The 16,387-nt window shown below is 47.6% G+C and overlaps 1 protein-coding gene across 4 annotated transcripts in view; it reads left to right on the top strand.

The window, feature by feature from the left end:
- The window catches only part of LOC135916092 (uncharacterized), a 145,709-nt gene that overhangs the window by 114,033 nt on the left and 15,289 nt on the right, over positions 1-16,387 (top strand). For all 4 annotated transcript variants that reach the window (XM_070521311.1, XM_065449325.1, XM_065449323.1 and 1 more), the window contains one exon: positions 6,602-6,687. In XM_070521311.1, the coding sequence (XP_070377412.1) occupies positions 6,602-6,687 (86 nt within the window). The remainder of the gene's footprint in view (positions 1-6,601; positions 6,688-16,387) is intronic.

The following is a 16,387-nucleotide window of genomic DNA, read 5'->3' on the forward strand; positions in this document are numbered from 1 at the left end:
ACTTAATTTGGACCCGTATTTACAGTAACTTGTAGCCGTAACTGTTCCTAAATTAAGATATCAGCCAAACTTGTGGCAGGACATCATATCAAGTATGGCTGCCTGCAAACAAAAAAAAATATGTGTTCCTAAGAAGAAGCTTAAAAATGAAGCCCTTGTCCTATAACTGCTATTTAAAACTTATCGGTATATTCTTTCTGGGCGCAATGGCGCGTCTTTCCGGTTCTAATTTCCACGCGGATATTCGGCTTTATTCAGTATGTAACTTTCGCTAATCGAAATTGCCGATCCTCCTCTTCAGCGCTCTAGTTTCATCAAATATAGGGAACACGATGTTCTCAAAAAGCCGAGTATTGGATGGTGATTCCAGGCAGTGCGGGAAATGGCGCTTGCGAAGCATTTCCGCGTGGATTGCGTCCGTAACCGTGATTGTTCATGCTGCGGGTACTTGGGGAACCGAAGTTAGCGTAAATTGCATTCAAGGTCGGTATCCTGGGGGACCGATGACTTTCAGTGATAACATTACGTTCGCGAGATTTAAGGACCGAAGTCGTCCTATTGGGTGGCCGTAATTGTTGCTGACGCTGTGCGAATATTCCGAGCTCGGCTAAGTGCCAAGAGCGCTATCAGTTGTACGCCGACTTGTGTCCGCTGGCGAATCATCCAAGACTTTGCGAGCGTTGTCGCATGTTTTATAGTGTCAGTATGTTGGCTGGAGTAGAGACAACTTCTACTCGACAAGAGAGACGACAGTGCAGACAGGCGAAACTATGCAGGCGACGATAAAGAAAGCTTCGTTCAAAGAACGGCTACGTGAACCGGCCCATGCAAACGCGAGTGATAACAAAATAACGTTTCACGCCAGAGCAGGCAGCATTCACGACATAAAAGCTGTTCGTGTTTTTCGCCAGGAAACGTGCGAGAAACTAGCTCCCGCCAGAATAAAAAAAACACATAATATGGTATGTGCAAAAAAGACACTGAAGAAAAAACACTCGATTGGTTTAGTTTAGATTGACGTCATTTCTAAACTATACTAATAACTTACGAAAATAATCACGCGAAATCCTTCTCCGGATGATTGTGGACGTTACTGCGAATAGCCAGGAGACCGTTCAGCGACGCGCCATATTACCGAGGCCGAAGTGTGTCAAGCAACTGTCGTGGTATGCAGCAGGGGATCCTGGTTGCCGCTTCCTATTGGACGCGCTGGACCATGCACCCTAGCGAAGTCCACTAATGTCGTGCGTGCAAATGTGTGCTCAACAAAACTGCTAAGTATATACGGCGTCTTTTCAGTTCCATGCAGCAGCCGATAAGCTTCTAAAGTATCGTTTGTGCCAGTAGAGAATGGCCGGTGCTCTGTGGCAGATGCCCGCTGCCAAAGTTGGAGCGACGGTTGGTTCGTAACTAGAGTTACTCAGGACAAAGCCCGAATCTCTGTTCATGACACGATAGACTACTCAGTGACCCAAGTTGGCAGGATGGGATTTAGAGCTGCTTTTAGATGGTAGATAAAATACCAGTAGGAAATGTTTGAAGTATCCTAAAGATGTCAATCTTATTACAGGTATTTCTTTTAGCTTTGTGAGACGTATTCATCCTTAAATTGGGTAAATATTTCTGGAGCAGATAGATGTAGGAATTTGTTTGGCGTTGTGACACTTTTTGCGAAATTGTAAATGTTAAATAAATAGCGAAGTTCCATATCTTATTTTGCCTGAAATATTTCCAATATCTTCCACGAAGACGCATTTATGGTTTTCTGTTTCATACTCTCGGTTTTTGAGCATCACATATTAACAACTTCCAGGATGCTCTAACCATACTGCAACAGACACTATATGAGCTCATACGTCCAAACACGATTTTCAAACAAGAGAAATTGTGATTACGATGTTCATGTATTGCCATCTAGCCATGGACGCGTCTGCAAGTAACAACGTCTGACTCAAAAAACAGCGCTTTCGCATGAGGCTTCAAACAATGGTGAACACTCGAAGGAACTCGTACGGCCCTATAATTTAAGGGCTTAAATTGAATTCACTATCTTTGCGGTATATAGTGCTTTACAGACTCCCATAGGATGTGAGACAGTTCATCCGCCATGTCGGAGTTCATTCAGTGCATTCACACGCTAATATAAAGGTATTGTTTGGTGCTAGATGCCCATTTTAGCTTTCTTTAAATTAGCCTACAAATCTCACTCAGGGCATCAAATGGAGGAGAGCTCTCTGGAGGATTTTGCCTCTCGCGACATATGTCTCAATGCAATTAAAAAGTTTTCCTATAGGCGAAGATTCTCAAGCAGTAAGAACTTTGCTGCATTAAGAAACAGTGGGCGAGAACACATGAAATCAAGGGAATCAGATGTGACACGTTCATGCACCTCACTATTCATCCTGTTTTTTTTTGACAAATTTTCCTGCTCGGCTCACAAACGCTGACCCGCTCCTATGGCCTAGCCACTGGTGTGTTTCCCTGCTAAACAGTGGTTCTCGGTAGAAAATCCAGACCGCAGCGGCCGCATTTCCTTGGGGGGAAAATGCAAGGAAGCCCTGCCGTTGCGCATTGGGTACACGTTAGGAATTTCCATGTGGTGAAAATTTTTCATGTAATCCCCGACTACAACATGCCTCATATGCATATCGTGTATCATGTGGATGTGCATATCGTGTGGGCATTGTTCAAAACGAAGTTGTTAGCCGGCAAGACAAAAGACGGCATTTCAAAAACACAGGAGCAGCGAATTAAGCTTCAAAACACGGTACTGCGCCAGCTCCTAGAGACGCCAAAATTATTTCTCGTAGCAACAGCATGTGCTTCCCGAAGAGCGTGTTGGTGTTGTTGATTTTGTGGCGCAAGAGCGTATTCTTTTGAAAGGCTGTCATTGCGTCGGCGAAGAAAGTGCCGCCACCGAAGAAGAAAAAAGAGGGAAAAAACGAGTGCCAAGAAACCTCGTAGTTGCTTTGAAATGTGGTAGTTTGACTGTAAAGCAGTGATTTGGGCTTGTTGGTAAGACATCGTGAGGGTTATAGCGCGTTAAAAAGAAGAGGACGAATGTGAGACGTGACACACACAGGTGCTAAGTTGCAACAATCTTTATTTCGAGCAAGGGACCCATACATATATACAACTTTTTCGCGTACATCATACATGCGCTGTTTACAAAAAAACCTTTACAGACTATTGCGCAGGTATGGTTGCGCAATAGTGTGTAAAGTTTTTTTTGTAAACAGCGCATGTATGATGTACGCGAAAAATTTGTATATATGTATGGGTCCCTTGCTCGAAATAAAGATTGTTGCAAGTTAGCGCCTGTGTGTGTCACGCCTCACATTCGTCCTTGTCTTTTTAATGCGCTATAACCCACACGTAGTTTGACTGACATGGCAAATGAAGTTGAAGTGGTAGTGATGTTTCGCCTGTTGATAACCTTGTCGGAAAGTCTTTTCACACTAAGGGCCGGTAACTAGGCGTGGCGCAGCCCGCAAGGTGACTGCTGTTGAGTAGCTGTACAGCACCTCCTTAACAGCTACGCACCCCAGAACTCTTGGAAACGTAGCCTATATGCTCACACTTGCGGTGGTGTACGACACCCCTTACAAGGGTGCTGAATCCGATTTCTATCAAAATCCCCTTTCAAAAAGGTCTGAAACAAATTGTCACCTAACGTGCTTGAAGTAATCCATTTTCATTTGTGCCTAATTCACTGTCAGAATTTTGTCTATTGGTCCTTCGCCTTTTGTCACGTCAATAAAACCTCTGTTCCTCCACCGACTATACAGTCGCTTGTCTGTATTAGACTCTGATTTCTCGATCTCCTGCCTAGTAGTGTACTAATGTATAAATCCTTTTCTTGCCAGCGATGGTTGTGGCCGCGGTCCGCCTATCTTTGACTATGAAAGCAGTCTTGAGTCCAATCTGTTTAAAGTTATCCTCATAGAGAAGTATTGTACGTCGTAGCGGGGGCAGGCACGCAATAGGTGCTCTATGGTTTCCTCGCACCTACAGGAGTCGCACATCGGGCTCTCGGCCATTCCTATACCACAGGTTTAGGCATTCGTGAACGCCACTCCCACCCACGAGCGGCATAGCAAGGTTGTTTCGCCGCGGGAAAGGCTAGAGAGGAAGTAGAAGCCGAAGCATGGGGTATAGTTTACGCAATCGGTAATTGAAGGCACCTCAACTACTGAAATGTTGCGACAAATTGCGTGCAAGCAGCCGAAGTTCCCTGTCAGCGTCCGACCTCGCCAAAAGTATTAGATGCATTCTTTGAGTTCATGGGCAGAGCGGACAGCACTGTCAGCAAGGTTGTTGGCGACCTTGCCACAGTTAGCAGGAATGCAATGAAAGATAATGCGGTGCCCTGTTTCCAGAGCATGGTGGTGTATTTCCTTGATGTCGGATGTCATCTGCCCGTAAGCTCTGTGATGGTATGCAGGCTTGATGATGTGAAGAGCTTTATAGTCACAAAATACCACCCTTTTCTCTGTCGGCTCATCGGTTACTTACGTCCTAACGCTATGGAGAGCTGCGAGTTCTGCCGACCTAGATGTAGTAGGTGTTACAAGTTGATTATGATTGTAACCTGCTGAGCTGGAACGATAATTGCGGCAGTTGAGCTGGAAGGTATATATGGCATATATGTATGCGGTCATGATACGTCTGGTGCAGTAATAGGAGCGTCAGTTGCTCCAGAGCCGCCGATGGATGATTGGCCATTGTAATTCTGGGAATAGCAAAATTCACTTGAAGCTGTCGCAGGCACCACAGGGGAGATGAAGGCATCGCCGCCGGTATGTAAGATGACGGCAAGCACTCTTCATGAACAGCAATAAACTTCACTTGAATATATCTGATGCTGAGCGGAATCAAAACCACGTCACCAAGATGCCTAGAGTACAGCAAATCGACTCATTAGAAGGCAGTGCCACGAATTGGTTGCGTACCGGCCGTTTCTCAATTAACAACTCTAACGCCATTGCTTCAGCTAGCAACGCCAATAATATGCTGGGTATGCGCCGCTCTTCCATGAACTTCTCGCCAACTGGAGTCACGGAGTATGGGCCACTAAGTGTGCGTAAGGCAGGGAACGTTTCTAAGCTTTCGCAAGCACCGGCGTTCCATGGTTGTCTCAGACGTCACGAGTCGACTTCTCAGTGATGCCACAAGATGGCGCAGCGTGTCCAAAAAGGAACGTGACAAAGCCCTGTTGCCGCATGAAGTGAGGTGATGTCGCAAATAAAAGGGAACCGCACGCAAATGATTAAAATCACGGTGACAACGACGTCGTCACCATCATCTCCTATGACTCGCGTTAGAAACGAATGCGGAAAAATCTAAAGCTAGCACCGATCTGTCTGCAGACAAAGGACATAGCGCACGGCATCTCACTCCTATGCGCAGAGTGAAACATCGTACGCGAGATTTTCACGCTGTCACGTGACTACCGCGGAAGTGTCCCGCCAGTCAGGGATGCCACACTGCTGCATCATCGGACGTATGTATGTATGCTATGAGTGTCTACTTGGAACAGGGCAGTCGGTTGCGCTACGAAGCTCTGCCTATTCTCCTACCTAGGTTAAACAATAAAAGAAGAAGAAAAGCCTAGGAACTCCCACAACCAAATTTTCTGATCCCCTATTGCCAACTTTGCTTTTGTACATCTCCATTTTTTGTCGTTTCTCTGCTTTTCTTCCACCAATTTCACAATGCCCTCTTACTAATCTCTATTGCGGACATGTATACTTTTGCCGTGCTCTCGCTGGACTCAATGCCTTCAAAGAGCCCAGTGGTGCGAAATCGACAGCTGAGCACAATCTTCACGTTCTAATAAAACATGCTCCACTGTTTCCCTAGCTTTACCGCAGCAAGCACATGCTTCTTCTTCCTTCTTATGTCTCGCTTCATAGGTGCGTGTTCTAAAGCATCCCGATCTGTCTTCGAAAAGTAATGAGCTTCCCTTTGAAATATCATAAATTGTTTCTTTCCTGGTTTCGTTTTTTTCTTCTTGAAAAAATGGTACGTTTCTTTTCCATTGCCGCCAACGATAAGGTTGTGTCAGCATCTCTGACCTTCCACTTCGCTTTTTTTGCTGCTGTCTTGCTCACCCTACAGGCCGCGTACTTGCTGGTAAGCTTCCTAGTTCTTTTCCTCTTCTGTGAATCAGTATTTTTCCTGTACAAATACCTCAACACTCTCTCAGCTCATTTACGTTTTTTCCATATTCCTCAGTTGTTCTTCATAATCAATTTTACGGCGAGCTTCCACCACTTCAAAACTAGTCCAGCCTCAATCTGCACAACTATGTCGTTTCTCTGCATCATCGTTTCACAGCCGGCGGCGCGGCGTGTTTTTTTTTTTTGTCTACTGTGCCTGGGGATTTACATCACCGAAATAAATCGCAGCAGTCCTTGAACATCTGCTGCTGAACGCACGACGTTTTTCATAAGAATTTTGCTCATTGAAGAGCCGCCTTCGATTGTAATATTTCCACCGTCAGCATTGCCTTGACACTTCTCCTACGAACACTTCTTGTGTGAGACACTTGTGTGACTGTACTTTGTTGTGTGTGACTTCGTTTTCATATTTTCTTTAGGGAGAAGAATTTCTTCTTAACCCCGTTCCCCTCGGCGTCGGATCATACGGAATTTTTAATTTGAAATACGGCTCTGGCAGCGGAGAGTAAGTAGTGTATTCTACAGTAACTACAATGGATATTGGCTAGTAGTCAACGAGATATGAGTATGTCCGATCTTACAAACACCTGATATGAGAAATCATGGGAGCAGACATTCTGCCTTTGTTGGTTGGACGCGAATTACGGTAGAGCGAGGAGTAGACAGAAGAAACTCGCACGGAATGTCTTTGCTTCGGCTCCTTTACAAAACCTATTTGGCGTCTATTTTATCAGCACCTCCTGCCATTTTTCTAAGACTGTCAAGTATGAAGGATATGTTGATTGCAGCTGCAGCCTCAAAGAAATTTAGTCTACTGTGACGTAGGGACAATAGAAATGATGCCAATTTAATTGAATAACGGAAATAACGCATACACGCACACATACACACACACACACACTCACACACACACACACACACACACACACACACACACACACACACACATATATATATATATATATATATATATATATTTATATATATATATATATATATATATATATATATATATATATATATATATATATACAGGCAATCATGTTTCCAAAAGAATCGCGAGAACACCTTACATTGCCTTCCATTCTAAGCACCAGACAGAACTGCGATAAATTCTCCAAACATACTGTAGCTCGCTGCTCTTAGGCGTATGAAAAGCCGTAGAGATCTATATTATGAATATGAAACTACTCTATATGAAAGAAAGCAGAACTTGAAAGCGCCTAGTTGGTTTAGCGTCATCGCCACGTTTCGCTATGGAAGGCATGGGGACGCACGAAGTCAGTAAAATGTCATTCATTTTTACCAAGACGGACATGTATTGCTCGTATTGGCTACTATGTTAATCATGACGTGTATCCATTACCTCTAATTATTATATTGAAATACTCAAGCGTGCTACAGGCCCAAATGCATAGCTTGAATGTAAACTATGCATGACTGCATGCTCTGCGCAAGCAGCTTGATGGAAAATTACGTGCTACCGCAGCGACAGTCCATTACCACCGCTAAAATATTTATCATGGTTTGACGTTGCTTAGCAGACTGGTTTCTGGGGGGAGTATGGAGACCCCTTTACGGCTAATAATTGAACGCACGCAATACACACACATGAAAAACAGAATGATTTTCTCTTCGGGCGCATGTGCTTTTCTTTGTTTAACGTGGTGCCCCTTGTTATTGCAACGCGCAGCAAACAAACATACGGGACAATAAAATATAACAGCCGCGAAGCGTAGTATTCAAGTCGACACGAATGTTAAGCGTTGCGCTGACCACTGTTGGATGGTGTTCTGATAATACGCCTGGGTAACAAGTTGGCGACTGCGGCTCCACAGCAAAGAAACAGAATGCGTTTTTGTTGCACATAAACCAGAGGTCTCACACTGCTGCCCTTGTGAGCTGCACAAACCAATCTATGCAGGACGGTGGGGGGGCAACCTAGCTGAAAAACAGAAGAACGATCATCTGGAAAAGATCTAACGTAGAAACAAAAACTTTAACAATTTCACGTTCCACCATGACTTCAACTTTGTGCATGTCAACGCCCGTGATCACAATTATTAGGGCGAAAAATTGATTTTGATTGGAAAAAAACTGAAAACACAGATTAGTCAACAGGGCCCCAACCTTGAAGTCTTCAGAGTACAAGCAAATAAGGTCAGGTTAGTGTTCGCACTCAAAGATGTGGCCTTAGAAACAAACCAAGCTATGAGAACTGACATTTGGGCAGATTGGTTAGGCGTCATCTTATCTACGCTTACACAAAATCCTTCCTGAGCGACAGAACGGCCACCCTCCGTCTAGGGGAAATCAACTCCCAGAAATACAAACTCGGTGGCAAGGGCACACCACAAGGTTCAGTCATCTCTCCGACGCTTTTTAATCTTGCGCTAGCCGGCCTAGGCAAGAAACTGGATCAAATCGAGAACGTCAAAAACACGATATTCGCAGATGACGTAACGCTTTGGGTCCCCGGAGGTAGCCTGGGATCAATTGAAAGCGCTCTGCAGCAAGTGATCGACGCGATTGAGGAATGCCTTGCTCCCACCGGCCTGCGGTGTTCGCCTGCGAATTCGGAGCTCCTCGTCTACAAACCATCGAGAAGCGGTCCCAAGCCAAAGAACGAAATCAGAGACACACATTCCATTACTGTCAGAACAAAAGACGGAGGAACCATTCCACACGCCAGCAAAATCACAGTCCTTGGAATGCTCATTGAGAGCAACGGCTCTAACGCCACGACAGTGGAGAAGATCGTGACCAAGTGGAATAATGCCTTGAATCTCATACGACGCGTAGCAAACAGACAACACGGCCTTAAGGAAGAAAATCTCCTGAAGCTAACACACACCTTTGCGCTATGCCACTTCACCTACGAGGCGGCCATGCACAGATGGAAGGTAGCGCTGAAGGACAAACTCAATGTACAACTGAGGAAGCTAGTCAAACTAGCGCTGGGAATCCCCAAGAACACCGAGACAGAGCTCCTGCTGCAACTGGGGGTGCACAATACACTTGAAGAAATCGCCGAAGCTCAAGAACTGGCTCAATGGACAAGACTCTCTGGAACCAAACCAGGTAGAGAAATCCTAGCCAAACTAGGTCATGACACCACAGTAATGGAGAAACTATATCAAAGCATTCCGACGGACACAGGCAACTCCTACACGGTTCGCCCACTCCCACGGAACATGAACCCCGCGCACCATCAACCCAGAAGGCTGGCACGCGGATCGTTCATCCTGCGCGAAATACGTCATAAGAAGATCTTAGCCTGTTTCGTAGACGCGGCACAATACCTGACCAGGAAAGCTTTCGTTGCCACCACGATCAATAAGCAAGGTCAAGTCACAAACGCTCTCACAGCCAAGACCCACAAGTCCGAGATAGCAGAACAGGTAGCCATCGCACTCCCGCTCACAGACCCGACCACCACCCACGTCTACAGCAATTCACGCTCGGCTGTCAAAGCCTTTCAGAAAGGAGCAATTGCAAGCCAAGCTCTACAATTAATCAATAGATCCGCACCGCTGCAGCGTCACACCATCTGCTGGTTCCCGGCACACCTCGGAGAAATCGAGGACGCCCCTCGCAATCTCAATGAGATGGCTCACAGGAGCGCGCGATACCTAACCCTCCGCGACGCCACCTATTCTGGTCGTGACCATCCCAGCGAGAATCGGGACCCTCCCTCCACATATAACGAGATAACAAAGCAATTTTATCTAGACCGCAGAATATACAGCACACCTCACAATAAGCTCACCAGGCCTCAAGCCCTCACGTTCAGAATACTTCAAACAAACACGTACCCCACGCAGAACAGACTACATCACTACATGACTGACCTATGCAAAACATCATATTGCGAAAATTGCCATAGCTCACTAGGCGTACATCACTTGCTCTGGCCGTGTGGTCGGACCCACGCAAACAAGGATCAAGACTCCGCCAGGCTACAAGAAGCATTACGCAGCACGGACCTGGCGGAGCAGCTATGGGCCGTCCAGCGAGCCCACGATGCGGCCGGGGAGTTACAACTCCCGGTCCCAACGTGGGAGTAGCCCACTCTATGGGACCTTGCGTCCCGTAGCTCGCAGGATCTCTCATTAAAGTTATTCAATCCACAAAAATCGTATCTACAGCGAAAGAACACGTGGAGGCGGCCGAAGAAGATTGGACGGGCAATGTCATCTTGTCTTCTTTGTTTTGGGCTGTCTATTGTCGCTCTCTACATAAGACAAGCCTACATAAGCTACCGAACTCTTACAACATCCTAAATAGCTTTTTTATTGTTTCCGGGGCCACTCCTTAGGTGGGAAGTCAGGAACAACAACAAACAGGCAAGATCTCTCGCAGAAACTAGTTTAATTAGGAAAACGCAGACAATAAAATCTCAACCATAAAAATCAAGTTTAATTATCCGAGCTGCCAAAATGACCTGCATTGCGAGAATCCATGACGTGCAGAATTATTACATCTAAAACCTATTGGCAACGGTAAAGAAATGAAGGATTGAATTGACATGAACAAAACTGGGCATTGGATGGAACAAGGCGTAAACAGTGAAAAGTATGCGTGGCAATGTAATCACCACTATCAACGAAATAGTGAAAAGAGCAGAAAAACTTTATGAAGAGCTGCACAGAAGCCAGAGTAACCAGATAACTTTCGCTTCAACATAGTGGCGAAGAAATAGAAGTTCTACCTGTAACGTCCTATCAGTTTAGAAGGCATTTGGAAGACAAGCGCAGGTTGAATGACGCCGACGGGGGAATGACAAGGAATTTATTAAAAGATAGCGTGAAACCTTTTTCAAAAATGTGTAAGCATGTATTTACAACAAATCGAGACTTCAAGCACACGATAATGTTGTAAGCAGGATCACATTACTAATCATGCCATGTGGGATATGTTTTTAACGTTACGCAATGCGCCAAAGCGTAACTGATGAAATGCTGCTTTTTTTCTCAGCTATCCTCACTCTTTTGGTACATTTTGGTATGTACTTATGTGCCATTATTGTGCACTAGCTCAATCTAAATCGCTCATAATGTATAATATTGTAACGTAGGAAGACACCGACAAAAAGCTATTTACAAGTAGATTTACAAGGCAGTACGCCGCAGTTGGCCAAGATGCAACAGCCCGCGCTAGCTTCCAATCGTCGTCGTCGTCTTCTTAATGCTCGGCTCTTCGTCATTGGAAATACTATCCCGTAGCACTGCCCTTGGCGGCAAAAGCGCCATCCCGGAGCGACTAAAGGCCGGACTCTGAAGCAGTGTAGAAGGTATTGAGCCTACTGACGTGCACGACATCACAAGATGCCAGAGCAGATGACGAGGTTGAGCTCACAGTAGCAATTTCGTACGTCACAGGCGTCACCTAGCGCAGCACGCGGTAGGACCCTGTGTATCGCGAAAGGAGCTTTTCTTGAAGTCCGACGTGACGAGAGGGTGACCACAGGAGCACGAGTGCACCAGGCGAAAACTGCACGCCCAGGTGGCGGGCGTTGTACTGACGCTGCTGGGTGGTTCGCGAGTCCGTCAGTCGAGCACGGGCAAGCTGGCGTGCATGGTCGGCGAGGGCGATGGCGTCGCGCGCATGCTCGGTTGTTGAGATCGCAGCAGGAGGAAGTACCGTGTTAAGGGGCAAGGTCGGTTCGCCACCGTAGAGTAGATAAAATGGAGAAAATCCGGCGATGTCGTGCCGGGAAGAATTATCAGCAAATGTGACGTAAGGAAGGGCAACGTACCAGTCGTGGTACGTTGCTACGTAGTCGTGGTACGTTGGTCCTTCGAAACGTACTTGGACCGCATGTCGGTAAGAGTACGGTTTAGCCGCTCTGTCAGGCCATTGGTTCGAGGATGGTGTGATGTAGTCACCTTGTGTTAAATAGAGCAGGAACGCACAGTGTCGGCGATACCTTTCGAGAAGATGTTACTACCACGGTCAGTAAGCAGCTGTCGCGGGGCGCCATGCACTAAGATAATGTCACGCAAGAGAAAGTCCGCGATGTCAGAGGCGCAACTGGTAGAGAGAGCCCGCGTGATAGCGTATCGGGTGGTGTAATCAGTTGCGACGGCTACCCCCATTTGTTCCCAGAAGATGACGTGGGAAAGGGACCGAGGAGGACTAATCCAACACGAAAGAACGGTTCCACATGGACGGGGATCGGCAAGAGATGACCGGAAAATAGCACCTCAAGTATTTTCCGACGCTGGCAGGGATTCGAGGCAGCAACATAGCGTCGGACAGAGCGAGCGAGACCAGGCCAATAGAAGCTGCGGTGGACGCCGTCGTACGTGCGGGTTACCCCAAGATGTCCTGCAGTGGGTGCGTCATGCATCTCAAAGAGCACAGTCTGTCGTAGATGTTTTGGCACGACAAGAAGAAGATCAGGGCCATCAGGGAGGAAGTTCCTTCGGTACAGTATGCCGCCCTGGAGGATATATCGGCGAACGGATGCGTCGGTAAGTGTAGAGCGCAGACGCTCGATAAGTACTCTCAACCACAGGTCTCGGTACTGCTCATCGGCGATGCGAGCGAAGGAAGACACAAAGAAAATGTCGTCGGCGGTACTACTGTCGGCATCGTCAGGCTCGTCTACCGGGTAGCGAGACAGGCAGTCAGCGTCCTTGTATAGTCGGCCAGATTTGTAGGTGACAAAGAACGAATATTCTTGGAGGCGTAAGGCTCAGCGACCAAGTCTTCCTGTAGGGTCTTTCAATGAGCATAACCAGCTAAGCGCGTGATGGTCTGTGACAACAGGAAAGGGTCGGCCATATAAGTATGGGCGGAATTTCGCAACCGCCGAAACTAGGGCCAGACGCTCACGCTCAGTGATGGAATGGTTGCGCTCCGCGGACGAGAGGAGCCTGCTGGCGTAAGCGATAACACGGTCATGGCCACGCTGGCGTTGGGCCAGTACTGCGCCAATTCAGTGACCGCTGGCATCAGTACGGACTTCGGTAGGCGCAGAAGGATCGAAATGGGCCAGAACGGGAGGCGTTGTGAGAAGGTCTATTAGAACCGAGAATGCAGAGGCCTCGTTATCACCCCACTGGAAAGGGGCGTCTTTTTTCAAAAGCTCGGTTAGTGGTCGTGCTATGGCCGCGAAATTTTTCACGAAACGGCGGAAGTACAAGCAAAGGCTGATAAAGCTGTGCACAACCTTGACACACTTTGGAACAGGGAAGTGCGTAATGGCATGGATCTTGCCTGGGTCAGGTTGCACTCCGTTCGCCTCAACGAGATGTCCAAGGACGGTTATCTGGCGACGGCCAAATCGGCGCTTCGATGCGTTGAGTTGCAGACCGGCTCGCCGAAAAACATCCAGGACTGCTGAGAGGCGCTCGAGGTGCGTAGCGAATGTTGGGGAGAATACTCTAACATCGTCCAAGTAGCACAGGCACGTGGACCAAATGAAACCGCGAAGAAGGGAGTTCATCATGCGTTCAAAAGTGGCAGGAGCGTTGCATAGACCGAACGGCATCACTTTGAATTGATTAAGACCATTGGGTATTACAAAGGCAGTCTTTTCGCGGTCGAGATCGTCCACGGCAATCTGCCAATGGCCGGAGTGAAGGTCAATAGAGGAGAAATAGCGAGCACCGTGGAGGCAGTCAAGGGCGTCATCAATCCGAGGTAGGGGATAGACGTCCTTTTTGGTAACCCTATTAAGTTTCCGATAATCCACGCAAAAGCGCAAAGAGCCATCCTTCTTTTTTACCAGCGCAACAGGTGACACCCATAGACTACATGACGGTTCAATAATGTTCTTGGCAAGCATTTTCCGAACTTCGGTGTGAATAACTTGACGCTCAGCCGGTGATACTCGATATGGGCGGCGATGAATAGGAGGGCAATCGCCGGTATTAACGCGATGTTTAAGAGCTGTTGTTTGAGCCAAAGGACGATCGTTAAAGTAAAAAATATCTTGGTAGGAAATCAGAACGCGGTAGAGCGCACGAGCGTGCTCGGACGGCATGTCGGGTGCAATTATTTTCTGTAAGTTGGCGATGGTACAATTTGCCCACTGCGATGGTAGAGGAGGATCGGCTGAATTGTCGTCTACTAAAATCGAAGCTACAGAGTGATCCTCGAATGCGCAAAGTTGGGCCAGAGACATCCCGCGTGGCAGCACTTGTGTCGTCAAGACAAAATTGACCATTGGCAGGCAGACGCAATTCGCCGTAATAGATAAAACTGTATGAGGTACTGTGATCCCTTGTGTAAGGAGGACGTCCTGCATAGGAGCCGCGATGTAGTGACCGTCGGGGACTGGTGGGGATGACACGAAATCAACGTAAGTCAGTGCCGAAGGTGGCAAGCGAACGAAGTCGACGGAACTGAGGCGAGTAAGTCGTTGTTCAGCGGGATCCAGAACAGGCAGGTCGAGGCGGAGAGTACTGGGGGAGTAATCGATGAGAGCAGAATGTGCGGAGAGGAAGTCTAAGCCGAGATTGATGTCGTGGGGACAGTGAGAGATGACTGTGAATAGCACGGTAGTGGAGCGATCGGCGAAGGAGACGCGGGTGGCACACATACCAATTACAGGGGCTGTTCCGCCATCGGCGACACGGACAACAGGCATCGTGGCGACTCCAGCGACTGCGACAGCGCCGAGAAATGTGCCCAATTCGATGGCAGGGAAAACAAATTGGCTTGTCGTCTGCAGTGCGCCATTCAGAGGGGTTGCGGAAACGTGGTGGGTAAGAAGGTGTGGGACAGGGCGGAATCGAAGAAGCCGGGTGGGTATCAGGGCGATGGACCGAGCAGATGGTGTGAATACCCATCTTGGCGAACTCCTGGCGGACAACTGCCTGGGTCAGGGAAACAGTGACTGCAGGTGCATTGGAGGGGCTGGAGTCGAAGGCAGCCGGATAGGCAGCCTCGATCTCCCGCCGGACAATCCTGGTAACACCGCCAGTGTTGTTGGGACGAGGGGCGTCGGCACAGGAAGATGCCGCTGGGGTGTTGGGCAGAAGGGCAAACTGTTGGTCGGTACGTCGGCTTTTAGCGAGTTCCAGGCGGCGGCACCTTTTGTAACTGCATCCACAGTCACCACGCTGTTGCAAACGAGCAAGTTGAAGGAGTCATCGGCAGTGCATTTGAAAGTGTGGGGGACTTTGTCGGACTCAGTCATGTGTGCGTCAACTTTGCGGCACAGAGCCAAGACGTCCTGAATGTCCATGACGTAGGGCTCCATTGACATCTACACACGACCGGAAAGCGCCTTCTGCGCGGCAGTTGGTGACCGTAGGGGTTGCCGAACAAGTCTCGGAGCTTTTGCTTAAGCGAATCCCAACTGGTGAGCTCATCTTCGTGCGTCCTATACCAAACTCGAGGTGTGCCACCCAGGTAAAAGACTACGTTGGCGAGCATGATAATAGGGTCCCACTGGTTATTGCGGCTGACGTGTTCGTACAGGCTGATCCAGTCCTCGACGTCTTCCCCATCTTTTGCCGAGAATACGCCAGGACCACGGGGAACGGGGAGAGTGATGTAGGTCGTCGAAGTGGCAGCAGGTGTCGGAGCCGGCGGAGTCGAGTTGTCGCCGGAAGCCATGAAGGAAGGCTCGACGTACCGTCCACTGCGAAGCTCCGTGACGAGGTACAGGGAACGTCCACCTCCACCAGATATGTTACTTATGAATACACCGACGAAAAGGCATTTACAAGTATATTTACAAGGCAATACGCCGCAGTTGGCCAAGAGGCAACAGCCCACGCTAGATTCCAATCGTCGTCGTCGTCTTCGTACTGCTCGGCTCTTCGTCATTGGAAATACTATCCCGTAGCAATATCACGAAGCAATGCGACTTGCTGCTTTTATGGAATGCTTCTCGCTGTTAATACTGGGATGTTATGTACATTTTTTCCTGTTTTTATGCAATGCTAATATGTTCATTTCTCTTGTTTACCATCTGTATAGTTCCTGATAACAAAAATTTCTTCGTTTTGTGCCAATATTTGAATCCTTGTGTGCGTCGATATCTTTTTGCCACTTGTATTTTGTTAAAAATTTTACTTCCTGCCCCCCTCAACCTATGCATCGTCGTAAGCGTGTGAGGAAAAAAAATAATAAATGAAGAAGCAGGGTAAGGAAGAGAAAAATTATATAGATTTAGCTCACACTGATTATTGAACAAAAAGGCAATCTGTGATAGATTCACGACACCACTTCAGTTCAGTCAACAT

The sequence above is a fragment of the Dermacentor albipictus genome, chromosome 7, assembly GCF_038994185.2.
Source record: "Dermacentor albipictus isolate Rhodes 1998 colony chromosome 7, USDA_Dalb.pri_finalv2, whole genome shotgun sequence".
NCBI lineage: Eukaryota > Metazoa > Arthropoda > Arachnida > Ixodida > Ixodidae > Dermacentor > Dermacentor albipictus.